Source organism: Homalodisca vitripennis, chromosome 1 (genome assembly GCF_021130785.1).
Source record: "Homalodisca vitripennis isolate AUS2020 chromosome 1, UT_GWSS_2.1, whole genome shotgun sequence".
Classification (NCBI taxonomy): domain Eukaryota; kingdom Metazoa; phylum Arthropoda; class Insecta; order Hemiptera; family Cicadellidae; genus Homalodisca; species Homalodisca vitripennis.
Genome location: NC_060207.1, coordinates 192,793,684 through 192,818,107, shown reverse-complemented (window position 1 = coordinate 192,818,107; position 24,424 = coordinate 192,793,684). Strand labels below are relative to the sequence as shown.

Below are 24,424 nucleotides of genomic sequence, written 5' to 3'. Positions count from 1 at the left end.
GGTGGAAGACAGCTAATAAATATTGAATTCGTAAAGACAGAAATTTATGCCGTAGTGTTTGTTCATTACTATCTAAGTTAAATAATAATTACAACGTGTCAAAGTTACGTGGTAACATGTTTTAAATCCTTAATTATATACCTTTTTACAACAATTTCTCTCATGAATATTCAGAATATTGTCTAAACTATTATTGTGAACTTTAGAAACAATCATACTTGTATATAGTCGAAGAATTTTTACTTGACGGGTTAGAAGGTAATCTAATAGGTCAAGTTGCTGTTTGGATATTGGCCAAGTGAGATATTTTAGTAATACATTCGCCGCCATGCCATACACAATCCGATGTCTGTATGTGTTCGCTCTACTTATTTTGTCGATAGATTCTGAACCAATAAGGTACCTAACAATATATATTAGGATAAAAATGTAAATTTATAATATATAAAAAGTTCTGAAAATCTATTGATTAGTTTTGGTAGTATGTAGTAATAAACTATTTTCATACTGCGTGAAGATTCACTTATTATAGAACTTTAATGGTTGTTTTGATTTGATACAATCGGAATTATCTTCCTCGAATAGATTTCATGTTTTGCTTCAGATAGAGTATTGTTTAGATGTATCTTTTAAATTAAAATGCATTAAATTTACGTAACGCAGAATATTATGTTCTCCCACGGAACGGTCTGTATAAGACATAACTACAGTCAAGTACAATATAGAAAATGTCTCTACATTCAAGCAGGAAGACTATAAGACTTGTTCTAAACTGAATTAAATTATTTATATTTCTCACGTTTATTTACAAAATTCAAAAACCTTGTACTTCAAGTTTGTTTGTCAGTTAATAATTAAATTAAAATTAGGAACTACTATGTATGCGTGAAAAACAGTCACTGCAGGGCAATTTAGTATAAAAAACATTTTGACATCGATTTGAAACTCATTGAATGAACACAGTGACTTTTTCTGAGAAGTACTTAAAGTATTTTACCCAATTTATACATAGAATTACGATTAAATGCAAATAGATGCTGTAATTTCGCTACAAGAGTGGTACTACTTCAGCACACTACATGGTATATTAATTGATAATAGTCAAGTCAGATATTAAACTTCAGGATTGATTCTAAAAAAATACTTATATTATATAGTTTACTTTATTTGTGAAATAATAAGTTTAGCACTTGAATTCCCGCTTGGATTTAAATTTGTTGGAAAAAATACTTCCATTTAGGACAGTGTGAATTGTATGAGATTTAATAATCATACATTTTTAGGAAAGGAAAGAGACATCAGGTGGTGATAGTGGGGGCTGGAGTATCAGGGTTCACAGCAGCGGCCACCCTCCTGGAGCACAATGTCACTGACCTGGTCGTGCTGGAGGCTGCAGACAGGATTGGCGGCAGGATACATACCGTCGAATTCGGTATAGTATTTAATATTATACACTCTAACAGATATAAAATAAAATAAAATGGTTTATTTCCCAAAAATAGTACAATAAAACACATACATATATATAACTATACACGTATTGCAACAAACGTATGCACATACATACAATGTCTGAAACCATGTATCAGAGCGCAACAATAGGTACTTACTTATACATAGTTATTTCTTATTAGCATATAGCAATTGTATTTTATTCCACTAAAATTTGGAAAAAGAAGAGTGATATAATTGGGAAGAGAGCTTACATGGGCCTAGGACCTGTGCTTGGGCTCTGGTCGTGAATATTGGAACTCAAAATTTATAATAGAACAAACGTTATTATAAAAAAAACTGTGGTAAAAAAACAGTAGTTTTGTAAACTTTTTATATTATTAAAGGGTTATAGAATTTATTTTTAATCCGACTGGATGGCAATGACAACGGCGACCACACAAGCAATTGATGAGCCACATTGATAATGATATGCAACCGAGTATAAATCTAGTTTTTCTGCACTGTCGTATCAAGTATTAACTATGGTAATTATAGTGAAGGACAGACCGAACAACAATAAAAGTGATGAAGTGTTAGAAGTTCAGTGATAACAAGGGACAATAAGTCTATCTACTTCTTCGCCATCAAACGATAACACCCAATCCCTCACGCGTTTTTTAAACCTGTTAAGATTAGGTAATTGAAACACATCAGCGAAGTTGTAATTGAAAAACACGTTACGTTACAAAACATGGGAAATATAATACGAATTTGTAATGCTGAATAATTTTTTTATATAGAAACTGTAATACCGACTTGTTGCAAGTATCGTGTGTTATGAGTATGACTTGTCATTGCAAAAAGATTACGAAAATATATGAATATTTGTTAGATTTTATTATTATGCATTTAAAATCACAAAAGTTAAAGTGGTAATCAGGAGTTATTAGGTTGGTTCTGTTGAATGAGATTGAACACTTAATGATTAATGAGATAACACTTGGTTATTATGGAACTTGGTTGGTTTATATCTTAGTAAAATAGTGGTAATGTGAACGTTAAATAGCACTTCTGTTGCACTGGTTTTTGGAAATAACACTGTTCATAATATATTTGCCACTTTCAGTTTAAAAAAGCTAAAGAAAATTAGAGACACACGTAGCACGATGAGCACGTATGAGAATTGCATAAATGGAAGACCAGATTGTGGTATGTCGAGAACCGCACTGTTATGTTGTACCTTGTACACTGACAAGGCGTTTTTAATTTCTTAATTTGCCAGCGTTGCCTAATTGATGAGAGGACAAGGTTGTTATGTTTCGCTGTTGAGATAGTATTAACTAGGCCTACAGAATTTGAAATACACTAAAATTATGGAAAAAAGTGTAATTTAATTATTTTCGATTTTATTGTGTAGCTCATATTTATAATTCCATAACATGTATATATTATTTTATTTACAAAATTGCTTTCAGCCCACATACATTATCAACTGTTTGTTGGTAAATATTGATAAGTATTTTAAGTTCGTGTCCTTTAAACAGGCACTGTCTTGGAAGCAACTACATTCACGCAAAATAACTGGATTATGTTCTAGAATAATTATAGAAAGTGATGAGTTACATTGTATTTTTTTAAATCAGGCTAGGATTAGGTATGAGGTGAAATTAATACATATGTATTAAAAAGATTGGTAACATGTTGATACAGTGGGATAAAAATATTCTAATTGAAAAATATTTAAATACGTTATATTAATTATTCAGATTGCACGATTACTCCTAAGTTAAGCAATATGCTCTAACCTTGGTTAATTTAAATAAATTTATGATAGTAAATTTCATACTTTTTACTCGAGTCTTACATAAATATCTTTCAGGTGGTGTTGTGATAGACAGAGGCGCGGAGTTCTGCCACGGCGAGGTTGACAATGTGGTCTATGATCTTGTCGGTCCTCACGACCTACTGACGTCGTACGATGCCTTGACAACACCAGAGCAATGCCTCATAATCAACACAACCGGGCATGAATTTAACGCAACTGCACTCAGAGAATTGGGAGGTCTGGCCTTTCAAATTCTGTATCAAAGCGATCGTTCTCACTTCAACGGCTCAGTAGCTGCTTACTTCTATCCCAGGTTGGTAATGCTCTCTTAAAATTAAAATTCGTCACCTGAATTTTTGAATCGTCATTTTTGTGATCCATTCCATTCAAACAAAGTCCTAATACAACAAAACAGTATTTTATATCCATCGAAAGTATGTTTAATATTTTTATTGCTCATTCCGATAATTACCATGAAGAAATTGATTCTATAAAACAGACAGATGTTTTTTTTTGTCTTCTTCTTCATTTAAATACACGTTAACCATAGCAGTAACCATTCGGACCATTAACATGAGCAACTATCTGTTCCTTAGCACCTGATAAGTTGTAATCATTCGAAGAGTACTACATATCGTTTCCTTATTCTGCCTCGTACCTCTACGTCATTTTTCATTTAAAGGATACGTAGGGGAATTATATGGAACCCTACGATTAGAAAGCTTCTCACGGCAATTCTGATGGACCTTGTGATGCTTTGGGAACTCCCATTTCCACATTTAATCGTGGTTTGACACTCCAAGACGGATTTTGATATTACCTCGAATATGAATGTCACCCTGACCATTACAATGAAACTTGGTATGTTCCCTTACATCTATAATGTAAGGTGTAGGCATTGGAAGAAAACTATATCTCAGCATCTTTTTTCGTCTCGTTTCTCCCTTTCATTTTCAAAGCACCTTGAGGAGCGTTCGTATGGAATCCTGATATACACTAGGAAACATCCCACAATAACTTAGAGGTAACTTATTGTAATTTGGAGCATATTTAGTATTTAATGTTAATATATAGCTATTAAGTATTTTTAAATATATTAAATTTCTTGTTCATTGTCTTTCTAGACTAGATCAGTTATTTGAAGAACGGAACGTAGACTCTTACACGAGGGAAGCTCTTCGTTACCTAACACCTTTATGGGAGGGGGCAGCATCCGGCACTGAGGACCTCTCCGTTTCGGGAGCTTGGGGACAGTCCAACTACTGGGAATGTGAGGGGGACTACACTCTGAAATGGAAAAATGGCACTCGAGGATATAAAACTATCTTCGACTTTTTATCTGTAAGTTTATAGCAAAATATTATTGATTTATATCGCTTTAGCAATAAACACTTACACATTCAGATGATGACCCAAAATAACCAAAATTTTTAAAACCAATTCTCACTTTATAATTTGGTAAATCCGCTTTAACTTCATTATATTCTATAAAAAACTTATATGGTATAGGTTTCTGTTTGCCTTATTAAATTACACCCTAAACTTTATGTTACCCGCTACAAGATACCAGTAGATTGCCTGATAAATGTACCTGGTGTTTTAAAACTTCGGAGCACTAACATTCCGGTTTTCAAATTGCTAAAAGCCCCAAGAGTATACACTTCAACAATTTAGGAACAAAAAAAATATAATAGGTCTAGAATTATGTAAGATTCACGCAATCGGAATCAATCACTTAAAGCTGCTCGACTCTGGGAGCTTTCAGGTTCTGAGAGCTCCTATTGTCTTGGAAGTCCTCTAAGAGCTCCCAGCGTTGGAAATTTCCTGAATTTGGAAGATACGAACTTTGAAGTCCTTAGCATATTCAAACCTATAATAGTGTCCAGTCGCTACGAGCTCTCACCATTTATCGATCCCGAACTCTTGGAACTTTCGGTCTTTCGACTAGCTGACTTCGAAAAAAAGTCAGCTTCTGGAAGATTTGAGACTTTATAAACTACGAGAGATTTTTTTTCGAACTCTGGCAGTTCCAAACCTTTAGAAGACCTGGGCCATTATTAGTTCCTACTAAACACTAATCTTTTAAACTGTAGAAGTTCTCAGACTTTATGCCTATGGGAACCTCTGACATCCAGAAGCACCTTTCAACTAAACATTGCAGCTCCTCTTAACCGGAGAACGGAGTCTCCAAACGATTCAGGATTCATGAGAGTTTTGGCCTGTAACAACGTCTAGTATCAAGATCCGCTTTACTTTTAGTTTCTCCCAGCCATTGGGATTTCCAGGGTTTTCGAAGTTGTTGACGTATCGTTGTACAACGGCATTATTAGAATCGGCAAAAATGTTTGCAGACACTCGTATGCAAAATTTTCCGTGCTCATTATACGTTTTGATTGTGTTTTGAAGATCTGGTTTTGTTTAAGTGCTCCACCCCCATGGCTCCATATTAGTTACTCTTGGTTCAAGTCTTTTCTATAAAGGAGCAAAACTCATCATTCAAGTTGTACAACTGTATTCAAACTGTATAAATATATACATATGTTTTATAGTTTAAGCAAAACGCCGAGTATTAGGCGAATATCTAAGCTTTGTAACTATATAATTTCCAGAAAAAAATCCCAAACCCTTCTGAGGAGTTGCCAGTGGTGAACAAGACAGTTCTCGGCAAGCAAGTTACACGGATAGAGCGCAAAGCGGGAGAAGTAGAGGTGACGTGTGCAGATGGCAGCACCTACCTTGCTGATCACGTGATCGTTACTGTCTCTCTAGGTGTACTCAAGAAACATGCAGCAGACATGTTCCATCCTGCTCTGCCAGAAGACAAGTCTGCAGCTATCGAGGTGAGTATATTAGTAATATCAAGAATTTTTCGGAAGAAAGCGTTATAAACAGTTCATCAATGGGAATATTAAACATTACCTTATACTTCAAATTGAATTGAAGATAAGATCAAAAAATATAGGACATACATTAAATGTATAACGGATTTGGATTAGTTTTTTAAATGTGTATAATTACTTTTGGGTATGTTTGTTACATCAAGTATGATTACAAGCGTTTTTATAACTCGATTAGTTTTAAAACTAATAAAACCCCTTTTGTTGTCAAAGAATGGAATTGTAAAATGTAGTGCACTGAGTATCCAAGTCAATTCTGTGAATGCATGTTTGTTTGTACTTACTCTTTTCCTGTATGTTGTGTTTTAGGCGAAGACAGTACTAACATAGTTGTAATAAGCCGGCTTATTATTGCAACTATAAATATTTTTTAAATATTTCTTCTGATTGCCACAGTATGACTGTATCACTGGCATAGATGCTAGCAGGATGTATTAAGCACCTCAGTTGAAGTAAATTACTAATTATTAACAGCTACCAGAAAATGTATAACCTATAGATGAGATAAGCTGAAGAAGGAGCACATAACCTAGGTTTATTGAAGTAGATAGACAAATGTTTCCTTAGAATAAAATCAACCCTTAGTAAAGAAATTATTCGAGGTCAAAACGGGTAGGTACCGATAGTATTATGAAACTAATTTTATTGGATTGTAATTTTTCCGGCCTTGATACATTTGAATCCGACCGTGAGACCGCTAAATAATGAATATGTTACCGAGAGACGACTAGTTAAAGAGATGAATGTCGTCAATTTAAGGGCATATGGTTATCCGACGCTGTTTTTATATTTATTTATGTGTCTTTAAATTAAAAACTTAACCGATAAAATTATTATTTTATATTTTTGTGCGTAAACTGTACGAATTGGCTCTAAACTCATGGACAGTTATGATACTTGGCACACAAATCCAATATTTATTGTATTTTCAATCTGTCCCTAATATAGTTAAACGTCTTTCCTTAGACAACATAAAGACTTTGTAGGATATATATTTATACTTATATTACACTTACAAACAGGTGCGTTAAAACTTTTTAATACTATATAAAATATATTTGATATATTATGCAATGCTTACGTTATACTGATTTATGCATTTCCTCTTATTTGATTAGCCAATCCGTCATAGGCATAGACAAACATAACAACATTGATTTGTTTACCGAGTTGACTATGCATTTCAGACTCTAGGATTCGGTTGTGTGGCGAAGGTGTTCATCCTCTTCCCTAATAGATGGTGGCCTCAAGATATCAACGTCATCACTCCCTTTTACTCAAATAAGGAAATCCAAGATTTCATTAGAAATTCCAACCACGTAAGTGAAACCTAAGAGTCGATGAAGTTACACGTAATATTATATTAATTTATTGCTTAGAGGTCTCAAATTGGGTCATTTCTTGTTTATTAGTTACATACTGGAATACTCAAAACAAAATGAAAAAGGAGTTTTCTTTAAGAAATATAAAGACACTCGAGAACAATATATTAACAGGCATAGTCTATGCTTCGTTGACATGCATTAGGCTGGGGATAACAATTACCAGATACAATTACTAAGATATAATAACTGGTAGAATAAGGGTTATATTACACAATAATGTTTTGTTACTGCAAATTTTACGAAAACTTCATTTTATATATTTATTAAGTTTATATATTTTACCCACCTTTAACTAATTTCAGATACATAAATCCTTTGATTTTTTTTATATTTTGATAACATATATACGAATTATTTCATAATTTTTCTGTTGAAGGATGTAATATGTAACTTTACCATGCTTATGTAACTTTACCTTTAATTTTTTTTATTTCATATGTGGAACCAAGAGGTACAATCCCCTAAGGGATAAATATACAGTGATATGTACACAAAATTTATTACTTATCTTTTAAACTGCACACTTAGGTGCAAATTCCAAATAATATCCCGTGGTAAATAACAATCATATCTTTTTGGCGTCATAACAGTTAGAGTAGGTAAATATTTTTTAGATGAAGATATTGATTCCAAAAATAGAATAGAGATAAATCCGTTGTTTTCCAATTTAAACTTGTTACCATTTCCAGGGCTCCTGGACCAGTAAAACGTACGGCTTCTACCCTGTAGTGAACCACGACCGCATGCTCTGCGCGTGGTTCTCCGGCCCTGGCTGTCGTACGGTGGAGGGTCTCTCAGATGAGCAGGTCACAGAAGGGTTGATGGAACTTCTAGACAAGCTTGTCGGCAAGATGTACAACATTTCTCAACCCGAGGGCATTCTGAGGTTAGATTATTATATTTTAGACTCTCTGTTAATATTGATGACATGAATAATGAACACATCCATACTTGAATAGTTTGCATTCATTGATATGCAGATTTAAATAAAAGAATAATGTATCTTTAAAAAAAAGACCATTTAAAAAAACAATTTGCCACTTTAAAACATTACAGTACTAAAGTATCACTATAAAAAATGGAAAATGCTTTATTTATCTCTTTTAATTTAGGAGTGACTGGGGAACATATCCGTATACGTTAGGAGCGTACAATTACCGCACCGTAGCCAGTGACAGTCGAAACCTCTCCAATAGTGATCTTGCCGAGTCGATCCTCGACGATCACAACAAACCCGTGAGTATCCTATTTTTGTGGTGAAAGACTGTGGTAAAATAATCACTTTGAATAATACATTCAAAGACAACGCTAATGCTCAGTTTGGAACAATTTTTCTCTTTCTCATAGAATTTCTTATGCCTGTATCATGTTTGAAGATTATTTCAAAATAACGTTATATTTCTTAACCAATAAGCATTATTCCTGCACGATTACTAATAACAGTACTAATTATGACAATATTGCAGGTAATACTCTTCGCGGGCGAAGCTACTCATCCACACTACTTCTCCACAGTTCACGGAGCCATTGAGACTGGCCGACGAGAGGCTCACAATATTTTAAACTACATGAAAAATAAACAGTAGTTGTTTGAATGCCTGTCAGGGAGTTTGGGTCACTTGTGTCATATTATGAAATTAAACTTCTTCAAAACAATTTCGTTTTCAAACCATAAAGTAGCTTAATAAATAAACCATTATTCTACAGTCCTCTTATCTACAGTACCAAAAGATATATCAATAAGATTTAACAATGTAAATTGTATATTAAACCGTTTTGTACATTATTTTTGATAAACATATATGATCCAACTAGCATTCCACAGTTTTCGATAAGACTTTTTTGCAATTATGGCAATTAATATTGACATAAAAATTCTTTGGTTTATAGGAAAAGTTTCAAAGAACAACCTTAATATGATTGCATGATGATGGAGAAAGGTATTAGAGAAAGTAATTAATTATCCTAAGTCCAGATATACTATGATTCAATAGGGACTTACCATATTAAGAGTTTTACAGTTTCTAAAAAGTTCTATTTTCATTCCTATTACTTTCACTAACCTGTGTAGTAGTACTGAAAGTATTAAGCTTACTAAGGGTAATGCATATTGCATACCTTATTGGAATAATCAATTTTTTTAATTTGAAATGGGTAAATAATTCGACCTGGTTTTGTCCATTTTATATCTTATATAGCACTTGGCTTCGCCTTTAAACTTTTAGAGTTCTAGCATTAAAATGTTCATACACCTAATAACATAGTTAGTCAAAGGTGGACCATGCACTTTTTCTTTGCTTCAAGAGTAAATATTATTGTGACAAAATTGTTTTTTTGCATATATTTTTAGTTTTTATTTTCCTCATTATACAAGTTAGTTTTTTTTCACAGTTTATTAATACAATTTGAAAAATTTAATAGGATTATTTAAGAAAATACTTGTACAAAAATAAATACTAATTTTAAAACATAACCAAGTCTAAACAAAACACACAGTAGAATTACCACAAACATCTGGGTTCTGGGGCCTTACTTTTTTTTATTCGGTTCGTTGTTTGTTGTAATGTTGTGTTGTGTTACTATTCGTATATTTTTGTTTTTGTAAACTACAAAATTGTTCACACTCATCTTACTTACAATGCCACTAAGTTATTCAAAGTGTACATGTTCAAGACTTATTGCTTTAGTTCTCTAATTAAAAGAAAACCAATAACTCCACCAACCTTATCAACCATCTTAATGACCTATCATGAAATACAAACTTGGAAAGCTGAGGACATCAATGAAGTAGAACTATAAGTATTTACAAAATCTAACAACATTACTTTCAATCATTTACAAACCATTCCTGATGTTTTATGCAGAACAATTATAGCTCATATAGTTGTAATGAGAAGCATAAACTGGATTGATAACGGGATAGGTCAAACACTATCGTCACAGAGTTGACTCAGTGTCAGTTCAAGGAACAGTGCCCATTATGGAACGTCTTGTGTTTCTTCTATTTGCGTTCACTTCATTCGAAAGCACAAAATGTGTGAGGTAAACTTTACTTAGTACACGCCTTTTAAACGTATTCATATTATTTCACTTTCATATGTTTTCATTAAAACTACTACAATTATTTAATTTAAACAAGAAACAATATCTTGAACTACCATGTTGTGATCCGATAGGAAATAGTTTTTAATGTTGTATTAAAAGAGTTAATGCACCGTGAATGACGCAATTACATAAGAGATCATGGAATTCTATATATAAGATTTCTACCCTGCACACTTGATAGAGTTATTATATTAAATCTATGTTTAATGTAATATGGTAACACGTCTATCCATATGTGCGGTCGATTTTCAAGTAACGACTAGTTAACATACCAAATATGTTTAAATACTAAAAGCCTTTTTTACCTAATTCCCTAAAGTTTTCTATTATTGTTATTTTAACATTATTTTATTACTACAAAAAGCAATATTAACACTTAGTAATCAATAGTTTACCACTCTGAAACTGTCAAGATATGAATTACCTTAGTCAAGCTTAGATATATGAAGCTTAATGTATTGCAAATTTATTAATAATATAGTTAATTATGAGTGCAAAAAAATCAAAAATTATTTACTATATTGGGTTTACTTTGATTTTGATTAAGGAGGCTATCAAAAAGCAATATTAATACTTACTAATCAATAATTTACTACTCTGAAACCGTCAATATACTGTATATTTTACCTTAGTCAACCTAGATATGTGAAGCTTAAGGTATTGCAAACTTATTAGTAATATAGTTAATTATTAGTGCAAAACAATCACAAATCACACAAAAACTGTCTTGTTTTTACTTTGATGTTGATTTAAGAGGTTATCAAGGGGATATAGTAAAACCTAAGAACTGTGAACATGCAGGACAGTTCATGTCGGTTAAATGATGTTTAACGTTTATATAAATGGTTTTGATGATTACAGTCTAACTTATGACCATTACGATTGATGGAGCCGGTGTATGATTTTCAAACTCTTTAAATTAGGACAAGCAACCACTATTAGCCTAGGAGTACTGTAAAGTGATATATTTTTCAACTGAACTGCCTCACGATATTAAAAACATTAAGATACAGAGCACGTTTACTAGGTGTAAAGACATTTTACATTTGTAGTCTGCGTTAAGATCTCCGGGAAAGGGACTAACTCTGGGTAGAGTTAAAGCGTGCGAACATTCATTGTAATCGAATCAAGTGCAGGATGATAAGGGTAAGAAATACAGAAAAGCGGATAAATATGGTTATCCGGTATATTCAGATAGATTTCATGGAAATATGCTTATTGCAATCACTCTTATGTTGGAGTTTTCCGGAGATTTTTCGGGTTTTCTCGGATAATTACCAAAACAGAATCCAAAACCAGCCATAATTCGAAAATTTATGCAAAGCTATTTATTCTTTGCCATTGAAAATTAGTTTTATAACATATTATTTTTGTTTTTTGTATACAATTTCTCTTTAAAATATTTAATTTAGACAAAATATAGTGAATTTTTATATTTAGTTACTTCTTTTTTCTTTGAAAATGGATATTTCTATAATAGTTTTATTTATATTTTCTAACTCGCTATGTTTATTATTGATGTTCGATTTTTTTCTTTAGTTAGCTATTAATAAGATTATATATTATCTAAATATAAGTTGAAACCAATTAACATATTTTCTTCGTGAAGAAAATATATTTCATTACATGCCACGTCCCCCCCCCCCACACACACACACGCTTGTGCCTACCGAACGGTTTCGGAAGCAGCTGGTAATAGCAGGAGCCACACCGATTGATTTGTTAGCATTTGAAAGAGTGAAAATCTTCGACGCTAAAAGGAATGGTGACACTTCCAAGGAGGCAAGAACGAGGATAAAGACGGAAACGCTACAGGAGTGGCAAGATCGATGGACATCGGGAGAGACGGGCAGATGGACGGCACGGCTGATACCGGACATCAACATCTGGCTCTCTCGGAAGCACGGAGAAACGGACTTTTTCCTGGCACAGTTCTTGACGGGCCACGGCCAGTTCAACAACTACCTCTTCAGAATGAGATTGCATGACAAGCCAACGTGCAAATATTGCCTGGACAAAATCGACGACGCCGAACACACGTTCTTCGAGTGTGCTCGGTGGAAGGACTACAGAAGCAGCGCCGAAGAGATAATAGGCGCCAGGCTCTCCCCCTCAAGCCTGGTGACCTATATGATCACCCAAGGAGAAAACTGGTCAGCTGTCGCAGCTTATGCACAGCACCTTCTGATAGATAAAATCACCGAAAGGGACCTGTAACCAGGAGTTCGTCGCAAGACGCAGCACGGACTGGATTGATGTAATGCTGACGCGGTCCAATCCAGTCCTCCCCGTACCATCTACGGGGAGAGGGGAGAGGAGTGTTTTTTTAGTGGGTAAAAAATCTCCAAACAACCGTCCATTGTTATCTGCTTGAAGATGCGCGACGGAGTATTAAGATGTCGGTGTCTTTTAAAGATTTTTTTCGCACCTCTATAAAACACACACACACACACACACACAAACACACACACGTATATATATATATATATATATATATTATATATATATATATATATGTGTGTGTGTGTGTGTGTGTTATACTTGTCAACTAACGATTGACATACATTTTTTTTAATCCTATGATGTTGCAGGCTTTGTAAAGATGGCCTGCAAAATTAACGTAATCTATACCACAATACTTTATAGCTAAATTTGACTTGGTTCAAACACTAAACTAATGTCAAATATCCTGAAACTAACGATTGAAATAAAATATGTTTCCGAAGTCTGTGATGTTACAGGATAGTGTAAAGTTTGCCTGCATGAAACACGTGATCAGTGTCTGAAAGCTCAAATATTATCTAATGTCTAAACGAACGCTAAACTAAAGATAAACATCAAAATTAAAAGTGTAAGCCAGCATCACAGAGATAGCGTGTATAACGTTCAATGGAGGCGTGGCAGCCCACTTTTGTACAGGCCAGGCAAATCTCCCAACACGGTTTCCTGCTGTTATCTGCAAGTTGGCAAAATCGACTGCGCCTTCCCTTTGCCCAGTTAAGTGTCTTGTTTATAATATTTATTTACCGCCAAATTCTTTGAGCTTAACATAACTTATCTCATATTATTCAGGAATTTAAAATAAATTTAAAATAATAAGACATATAAACACCAATTCGACTAATAACTACTAAGCAATCTGTACTTTACGTGTAAAATGAAACTACTATAAATCACGATTTTATAAATCGCAACTTATAAATATTGTTTAAATGTTACGCATTACAAATAACTAGTTGTTTAGTAAAAATAAATGTTTATTAAATGTTAACGGACTAGCAACCTTCCGTTGCCTCTTATACGGCCCAGGCTGACGAATGTAAGATTTTGTAACGTTTTCCTCGTATACAGAATATTTATTGCATCATTCCGGGTTAATGAACTTACTGAAATCGTACAAACTGAAATACATTTCGCTTACACCCCTTTTATTTTAAGGAATTTCGTTTGTACAACATTTATTGATATGGATATTTCCGGTTTTATATTAGGACGTGAGTAAATAAGACATGAGTATTCACTTCTTTTGGGGACGTGTGGGAATAGAGGTGATATGATTTGTTGTCATACATATGAAGCAGTAATATTTCCACTGCAAGGGCTTCAAACTTTGACAATAACTGTACTTGACAAAGCCTGAGTGAGTAACAAAGCCTGCTGAAAGCCCTTCCACCATCAATCAATTTCTCAAACGTGATTGCGTTTTTTTTTGTACTAATAACAAACAGTATCATGATGGAGGAATTTTTAAACAGTCGAATTAATGATTTTTACGAAACACCCAATCATGAAAATCTTTATCAAACAACCAATTATGCAATTCAGATGAAATTTTCATAGTAGTAGCAAAATGGTTTTTTGGTTGTTGGACTACTTCGATTTCGAGTTTGCTGTCCTTTGAAGAGAGTGTCCATTTATGAAACATCACTATTTTACACTGAACATTCATAAATGTTCGAATATATGATGATATTTAATGAAAGTATGGAAACTATTACACAATATACACCCAACATTATTTCTGTGTGAAGGTTCATTGCATGCCGTGTTTTTATAGAACGAAACTATTAGTTTGCTTCAATGAATTTAAAATGTTGTTGCAATGTTTGATTTTTGTAAGTTTGAATTGATTTTCTTATGGGATGAATTTTAAATTTTATATTTAATAATAAATGACCATTTCAGTCCAGTCCCGATTAAATAGTTGTGTATAATATTTCTAAACTGACCAGAAGATCTATCATATTGAAGCCACATACCTAACCTCACATCGTAGAAGTAACAGAAAACTCTGCACTGATTTAAAACAGTCGATATGCAAACATAGGTTTATTCTTAGTAAATGAACAACTGACAACGTGACAACTGATTGACAACAATCTGCGGACAGCTAAATGATTGCAGCCAAAAGCTCGTTTATTATGCCATTAACTAATTAGTGTCACTGTTTGTTTATCAAAGAGAATACCATCAGGCTTACAAACAATGTTTTCTACTAGATTCAATTAGTGTATACTGCGGAGTTAGAGAATGTGAAATTAGCACTAGTATTGGAGAAGTGATAGTTAGATTATTTAAGGTTTCATCATAAGGCTTCGTAAAGCTTGTCCTTATAATTCATTTAGAGTCTTAACCGGTCTTTACAATATAGGTTACCCTCAGAAATGCTTGATATATCGACATAGTACTGCTATGCAAGGTATAAGAATTTCAGATCACGTGTCAGTAACCACAGATCAGTGTCTTTCTAAATCACCTCAAGATTTAGCGAAGACGTTATGTCAACTGTACCCTGGTTGAATACGGTTCATCGCTTTGCCCAAAAAGCTGACTTGACCTTACTGAACATTTTTATGATCAAAAACAGGGTGTTAGGGTGTTGGTCCTGAAATTACTATCTTCCTAGCACCCTTTACAGTTAAAAAGGCAGGTCTGACGGCGTAAGTGAAAACCTCAATATAGCACTGCCATAGCTATCTGCAGTACAGTACGACGGATGGTATTTTACTAATAGAAAAATATTGTGGAATAAGTATTTTATAATGAGTTGGATTTAGGGTTAGAAATATATGTGTATATTGTTCTGATATCCATTCAATGACCACAAATTTCGTCTAATATTTCCACTACATGTTGTTTGATTGAGTATCAAACATCCAAACAAACATTCAAACATCCAACCAGTAATATTTACAAACTTTAGAATTTGTAAAATCAATGGGATAACAATAGTATAATTAATACTGATGATTAGTTTGGTTTTCGATATTTTATTATGTGATCAGAAAAAGACTATTACGTAGTTTAAATATTCCAAAAATATGCACCTTGCAATAAAAACAACAAAGCTTGTTAATCGTATCTTTAAAATGAGACATCCCCAATAGATATGTCCATAAATAAGGGACTTTTTGTTCTTAAACCATTGAGAATCATAAACCTGCTTCAAACGTATCTGCATAAATTGGAAAGCACAATTATATGCAGTGAATTTACTCCGTTTGTAGTCAGTGGTCACTTCCTGTGTTGGAAGAATCTTGTCTAATCTTGCGTTATACGATAAGATATCTGAAAGCTATTGTGTGTTGACTGACTGGTTTTCATATTATCATTATCAAACACTAAGTCAATTGGTGTCGTCAGATATTGAGTTTCTGTATTTTTTTTTTTTGGGCGTCGCGTCGATTCATTTATGGGACTCAATTTTCGTTCCTGAGGTTAGTGGAAATTATTGTGATGCATACGGTTTTAATGATACTGTCAGACATTTTCCGCGCTTGTGTACTTCCGCTAAAGCTATTTTGGCATAACCTTGATATCTTCCCAACAATCACATAAAAGTAAACATTGTTATTGGTTATGAACTATTCTTGAATAGTTTAATAATCTAGTTATAATAAATTGGACAAAAATTTAAAATATAACTGGTAATTTTTGATAATGCAGGAAGGTATAGAGCACGTCGATCACCCAGAACGTGCCCTTTACGCGGACATTCTGAACACGTCTTTTATCAGGAACGACTTGTGGCGCGAAAAATCAATACTGCCTGCTTGTGCCATCTACAACACATCAAATGTATTTGCAATGAGTTACTCCGAGGAAGAACGCTAAAGGATGATTTTCAGAAATAAAAATACAAATGCATAAAATATAAGGATGGGAAAAGGCAAATTATAATAATAGATTAGTAGGCTATAGAATATTTTCGCCACATAAATTCTTAAACATCTTAAACATGGGGAAGGACAATTAATCTAAAACACTAGCCTTATGTGCTCAAAACTATGTATATATAGCATTCAATAACTGAAACTCTTCATGGCAGGCATGGGAAACTATATATGTTCAGAAAATGCACAAATTTAAATAATACATGCTACACTATAATAATATTTAAAACATAAAATTATTGAGAAAATGAATATAATGAAAACACTGACAAGTTCGAAGATTCTTTAATGTAGTAAACAATTTCACCAAATGAAACAAACAGCAATATTTTATGATACGTTATTATAAGGGATTTCTTAGGTAACAACCAATAAATACGGCAAAAAAGTAAAACCTGCCTGTTGACAAAATAAGAGATTTATTCAAGTTGACGTGATTTGATCCATAAGGATGTAAAGAATATTGAAAGAATTGATGTTCATTTAACACACATAACCATAAAGTAAACGTTAAAAATATTCTTAAAAATTAAAATCCTCTACGAGTAGGCCATAGCATATTTAGATTGTTTAATAAAAATATCTCGAACGTTTTGTATTTTGTCGTTTAAATATTCAAACAATTATCAAATAAAAAAGGCGCTTTTTTCGTATTAACCATGATTTACTATGGAAATCCCCCATTTTTCCCATAATTCTGTTACAAAAAATAAGTACGTACAAATACCATATTGAAGTATTGAAGTTAAAATAAAACATTGGCCTTATTGAAGTTAAAAGTAATATTATCCTATTTTCAAATTATTAATTTTAATTTCATTTAATAATTCGTCATTTAACGTTACCTATAAAATATAGTTAGCACGATCCATGTACATTATCGTAAGATTAACCAAAGCCAACGTGATTGGTGGATACTTCAATTCTTCATATACAACCGAAAATACAAATTATTTAATGTTAGTTAGCGTGTGCCTAAAATATGATATTAAAATCGATTTTGTGTAAATAAGGAGTAAATATATTTTTCTTCGTTATAATTTAAGAAGATAACTTCTGTCCTAGTTTTTATAATGCACAAGATAGCACCAGAGTCAGATTATAGTTTACACAATGCTTATCCACAAGGTTGAGATCAAAGTTGCCAGTAAGGTTATACGTTAAGGCCCCCTATGCTCGTTTTGGCCGTATTTTGATAAAGCATACAAAACAATATAAAAAATTGCATTTCCTTACGTGCTATACCATAATTTCACATTCTTCATTCAAATTAAAATGTTTTCCTACTGTTTCAATAAAACCACTTGCATTTGAAACTCAAACGTTTTTTATTATACGTCTGTGGATATCAGCCAACAATCTTTAACATTACGTAATACATAAGACTTACGATTTAGTTATATGTATATAATTATAAACCATTTAACACTTTTTTTAAAACTCTTTGTTTTCGTACAATGTACATTTCGAATTCTGGGAATTCATCTTCAGGTACTAAGATTAAGTTAAATTATGAAAATAAATAATTAAAACCGAATTGTCATGTGTTTTTTCACTACCTTGGTGGCTACATTTGTTGTATTTAAATTTATGTGTGATCAATGTATATTGCTTAAAAATCTATGAAATAATAATTTTTTTGTTAAAATTTATTGTTATATTTATTGTAACCAATACATTTATCACACATAAAATTAAATATACACACAAGCTTAGACTCATTAAAATGTTTCTTTCATTTTGTCATTAAAAAAATTTCAAATGGCATGTAAATCCATGCGTCTCGAATTTTAAAAACAACTGAATCAAGATAACATATAAAACCAGTTTTCAAGTTTTAAATTGCACATGTAAATAATTCTGTTCCCGATGTGTCAGCATGAAAAGCCAGCCAAGGTTAATCTCGTAAAGAAGCGCTTTAGGATCAACTACTTTACTACATATACAATAAAATCTATTTTTTCCATTATAAACAATCATTATACGAATGACTTACATTATATCTCTAAAGTCTGGCATCTTCTGTCTGTTAATCTCTAAACAGCATATCTTACAGTATTCTTTTGGTTGAAATAAACCTAAAATAATGTATTCATATAGATTTGAAACGTAGCATTCTTTCTGTTAAATCTCTGACTATTAGCCAACATCCTACCTTTAGCTATATTACAAAACAGTTGAAATACTATCCTGGTCGTTTTTTATACTTCGATTTGCTTTCAAATAACTCTCACGCTTATTGGCTTTCATTTAACATGATAAATATATCATTAACTCTTTACCAAAACATTGGCAAACTTGAAAATAAAAACCCAAAGCTGTGGATTTTGGCATATAAGTAAATACTTAAAAATTCATGTAGTTTTTTAAAGCTGCTGTCAGTGGAAGACTTTTCAGGGTAACCCTTTATGTCTTTACTCTAGGATTATAAATATTCAAACAATCTTGAGACAACATGTGTAAAACAACGTGAATAATTACTTTAAATGTTAGCACATTCGTAAACTTTCCTGTAGTGAGACTTCTGCATTTATATGGTCTATGCTTTCTTACAGTTACCATAACAGGTCCATAATCTGGATCCAGTGCTTGATAGATTAAATATTATAATGGCTTTTTATCGCCTAAACAGTCACCAATGAATTAAATATTAATTAACAGTCAATAGACACGTAAAATAGCTAAGTATTAGTTTTATTGTAGATTACACCGTGCCTATTTTTAAACGCAGCACTAAGTCAACGTATAGTGTCACACTTGTTTTTAACCTTGATTGAGAGCCTGCAGTACCGCGAGGAGCTTGCTCAGCATTGCACCGCCAGACCAGGCTTAATTTCCCTGAGGTGAGTGCCTGAAATTGGAAATAGGTGTTTATCCCATTTTGTGCCACAGTCGTACACTAATGTCCCAGAGCTAATTCCTGCAATAGCTTTAAAATTAGAATTAAGATTATTTGTACTTTAGATTACATAAACGTATTACATTTATTGTTTTTACATTTTTATTTTATCTTATATATATATATATATATATATATATATATATATATATATATATATATCACATGTAGGAAGAAGCTTCACTGAGGTTGTATGCACAATTTCAAATCTATAGCTCTTTTTATCCTCGAGTTGTCTTGGGGACAGATAGACAGACATGCATCATGCAAAAAAGAAGTTGAAAAGAAGACTTAAAAATGACGCTTTATAGAAATAATTCTTTCTGAAATTTTTTAATGCAAAATCTACCTGTGAAATCTTTTCTGACATATATCTTGATGTATGATGCATTCACACTTTTATTCATTGAATAGATTTTTCTGTAAATAATAAAAGTATATATATAATCTTTTATTATTCCTGATTTCCTAGTTGGAATCTAAGAAATGTTAGAAATTATTAAATCGCAAATTATCTAGTTTTAAAATCTATGTCACAAAATGATATGAATATAGAATTAATCTCGATCCTTCTTTTTATATATATTCTTATTACTTGGAATAACAATTGCTAGCGAAGCCGCGGATAAATCCTAGCTACGCTTATTGTCGCTGTTATTATTAATTTAATACTGACATTGATACTTACTTGGACAGTTATGATGAGGAAACAATTTACTTAAGCCCCAGTTCCCAGTAGATATCGTCATTAAAAAGTTAAAAGTATTCGTAGAAGTTTAAACATTATCTAAAGAAAGGATAATCATTTCAGAGAAAAGACTGGGTTATTAATGATAAGAAATAGGTTAGATTACGAATATTTTTCATTTCTTTTAATCTAAATCCATTAAATGTTTTCACATTTAAGTATTTTCTCCAGTTCCTTCATCCATTTCACAAAATACAAAACCGTTCATTAAAACTTTTTAATGTCTTTCTAAACTTCCATTTACATTAAAGTCTTAAAGCGTTTTTTCTCATTGTGACATTATGCTTCGTATTTTATATATTTTTCTCGTCACAGTTAAAAATAACAATATATCTCTTTATTTATTGAAACTAATGAAACAGGTTATTTGTTACGCATTTCGTAAAAATAGTTTATAGTTATAATTTGATGTTTTGGCAGTTTTATTAAATATTGAAAGAATTTTTGAAGCTACTCCTTAAGAACTATATTAAAGGTGATTGTATTTATTCATATTATGTTGATTATTCTAATAAACTTCAACGTGGTTCAAATGTAAATGCAAATGTAGTTTATGCAATGGGAGACAATATTTGCTTACTTATAAATAAGTTATCTTCTCTATCAAGAATTACTGAGATTATTAAAGTAAATCACCGAACATATATCTGTTATGTAATTTTCTGTTAGTTTAAATTCCTTCATGTATACTGTTTAGAGACCCTGAGAGACATCGAGTGGTGATAGTGGGGGCTGGAGTATCAGGGTTCGCAGCAGCGGCCACCCTCCTGGAGCACAATGTCACTGACCTGGTCGTGCTGGAGGCTGCAGACAGGATTGGCGGCAGGATACACACCGTCGAGTTTGGTAAAAGTTTAGATAAACATGCTTCCTATGTAATATTCCTTTTGTTAACAAGTACTATCCGTTATACCTATTAATATCAGTATTCTTAAACTATGTTCCTTTTCACCTAAAATTGTAATTTTTTAGGTGGCGTGGCAACCGATAAGGGTGCTGAATACTGCCATGGAGAAGTGGATAACGCAGTCTATGAACTAGTTGGTCCTTACAACTTGCTGACCTCGTATGATAAAATGCTTCAACCGAAGTTTTACATTTTTACCAACACATCTAGTCATATATTTAACGCCACTCAAGTAAAGCACCTGTGGACTGAATTAGCCAGCTTTATGCGGGATAAAGATCTACAGAATTTTAACGGATCAATTGCTGACTACTTCTATCCAAGGTAATATAAAAATGCCTCGAATCTTACAAACATATAAGTATAGCTGTTACGTATCTTACATGTTGACTATTAGTATGTTTTTTTTTCGTTTCTAGGCTTGAAAATTACACTCGAAGACACAATGTAGACTCTTACCTAAGTGAAGCCTTGAGACATCTCGTCCCTATGTACGAGAAAGTAGCTTCCGCTGCTGATAAACTCTCTGACATGGGCGCTTGGGGTCTCACCAAAAACTGGGATTGTGAGGGGGACCTCACACTGAAGTGGAAGAATGGCAGCGGTGGCTATAAAACCATCTTTGACTTTTTATCTGTAGGTTCTTAAATTAAAAGTAATATAATCTCAAATATCCCCATACTTCTAGCACGCCTCTCTAGTACATGGCATAAAGTAATACACAATAGATTCGTAAATAACTGAAATATAATAGTCGAAGAGTCGAGAGGTAACTTACATTGCATAAGCAATCTACCGGATATTCCTTAAAATTTATAGTACGCGTAAATTGTACCATAAGAATAAACATTTACCTTCAGCCATGCTACTTTTGATGTAAGACGACAAGGAAGGATATCAACAGATTAAAAAAAATGAAATGGTTGCCATTTTTCTGATTAGTTGTAATAAAGGCCTGACCCCATGAGATTATATGACAAAACGAACGTCACAGTCACATGGCAGCGTAGAGGGAGGTCAGTGGAGGTGGTGAACCCACAATGGATTACTAAATTTAAACACAGGGCGAGGGGACGAAAACTAAAAATCTCAGTAGAAGACAAATTCCATTATAAAAGGGAGAGAGAGCGAGAATGTGAGCGTCCTAAGGTAGCGACGCCATTCAAACGAGGGAGCAAAGATGTCGAAAAAAACCAGACGCGAACCCTATACAGTATACTGCCAAATGCGTTGATATCTGACCATCCAGGGACAAGAGATGCGACAGCTGATCCCCAAGGCTGTATTACATCCATAATGTTGCTAATTGAAATTTGTACTATTATATTACAACCTAATAGTGTTTGGCTGTGTGTCCGTGCGTGTGTGTGTGTGTGTGTGTGTGTGTGTGTGTGTGTGTTTTTACTCAATTGCGTAAAAAATATTGGTCCGATTGTACTAAAGCTTTACAAGGACATTCTTAAGGTTCCTGGTTATCTTGAAAATCTCTTCGGGCTACGCTCCACTGGTCTCTTAAGTTTGGGAAATCCTATCTTAGATATTATTTATTGTAAGAGAGTGATAAATACTATAAACGGTTGTGTATAAACCTTTATTTTGTAGAGTATGAGCCTATGCTCTCACTCTAAAAAATAATGTGTTCTTAAATAATAAAATAAATAAAAAACAAGTGTTAAATAAGTGTTCTGTGTATAAAATAAAGTGTTCTTTTGGTAAGCTTAGTAGTAAGAAAATATCCAGGTAACAAAACTGAAATAAAGATAGATAATAAATATCTATGTTAAAAAATTAATCAGCATTTCACTCAACCCTGAGGATTAACGGATTTGATCGAAAACTTGCAGAAACTTTTTGTAAAAAAAGGGCCAAGTAGACGGGGCCTCAGGGCCTTTCCATAGATAACTACCCTGCATAGATTTTAATCCGAATTTATATTTACAATGAATATAAGATAGTTTACTTACACTAGCTTCTTTTTAAACCATTAGGTGAAATTCAATGGCGACCGTTTTTATTAAGACTACATGGATTATTTAGAATCTATGATTCATATTGGGCCTAAGGGACTGAACTGCGCGTCTAAGAATGCATTCACAAAAACACACACGCACGAATGCACGCGCATTAGCAATAAACACTGAATCACAAAAACTACTTACTCCGCCGGGATTCGAACCCGGGCTCACGTCTTGCCAGGTGACCACGATCCACAGAGCACTTACTTTGAACGATTCAACTGTTTCTCTGTTAAATATGTTTTTAAATAAGCAAACTAATATATGATCGGAAAGCCAAATATATAAATACCAGTCAAATGACTTTTCACATTTATACAATTTGTATAAGCGGCAATAGGCTGATTTAATTTTAAAGAAAAACCAACTGTATCTACCAATTAAATTTTTGCATGTTTTCAGAAAAAGTTTCCCAACCCGGTTGAAGAGTTACCAATAATGAACCAAACACTTCTCGGAAAGCAAGTAACACGGATAGAGCGCAAGGAGGGTGAAGTAGAGGTGACGTGTGCAGATGGCAGCACCTACCTAGCTGATCACGTGATCGTCTCTGTCTATCTCGGGGTACTCAAGAAACATGCTGCAGACATGTTCCATCCTGTTCTGCCGCCAGAGAAGACTGCGGCTATTGAGGTGAGAATACTTCTGACATTAAAGGTCTTGTAAAAGGAGGTAAGAGAGAAGCGAAAAACTGGTAATTTAAAATATATTTATAATAGTACACCATTGCTATATTTAGATGACAGTCCATAAAATGTCGATCGTTGTCGCAAACTCTGTCATCATTTTAAAAAACACACAGCTTACAGTTTAAACAATTTTTCCAACTTTTATTTATCTATATCGACATAACAATTACTACATGATGTAGGTACTTAATATAATGTTTCTAATGAAATAAAATGTTCTGTGTTCAAAAAATACTTCTTTATATTTTTAGAGGCATTAAATAGGGTATTTGTTATACAATATTATATAATAGAGCTATATTTAATTAAAGTATTTAGTTTCAGTTATTAATCAGAAGAACCATCCT

General features: G+C 33.0%; 1 protein-coding gene across 1 annotated transcript in view; it reads left to right on the top strand.

Annotated features, from left to right (window-relative positions):
- The first annotated feature begins 271 nt into the window (after positions 1-271).
- The window catches only part of LOC124354406, a 50,378-nt gene continuing 26,225 nt past the window's right edge, over positions 272-24,424 (top strand). The window contains exons 1-15 of the mRNA XM_046804838.1: positions 272-399; positions 1,284-1,432; positions 3,314-3,572; positions 4,384-4,600; positions 5,869-6,099; positions 7,344-7,475; positions 8,231-8,427; positions 8,654-8,777; positions 9,008-9,126; positions 9,249-9,262; positions 12,373-12,859; positions 21,164-21,312; positions 21,439-21,697; positions 21,793-22,009; positions 23,791-24,021. Coding sequence (XP_046660794.1) covers positions 329-399; positions 1,284-1,432; positions 3,314-3,572; positions 4,384-4,600; positions 5,869-6,099; positions 7,344-7,475; positions 8,231-8,427; positions 8,654-8,777; positions 9,008-9,126; positions 9,249-9,262; positions 12,373-12,859; positions 21,164-21,312; positions 21,439-21,697; positions 21,793-22,009; positions 23,791-24,021 — 2,856 coding nt within the window. The 5' untranslated portion in view covers positions 272-328. The remainder of the gene's footprint in view (positions 400-1,283; positions 1,433-3,313; positions 3,573-4,383; positions 4,601-5,868; positions 6,100-7,343; positions 7,476-8,230; positions 8,428-8,653; positions 8,778-9,007; positions 9,127-9,248; positions 9,263-12,372; positions 12,860-21,163; positions 21,313-21,438; positions 21,698-21,792; positions 22,010-23,790; positions 24,022-24,424) is intronic.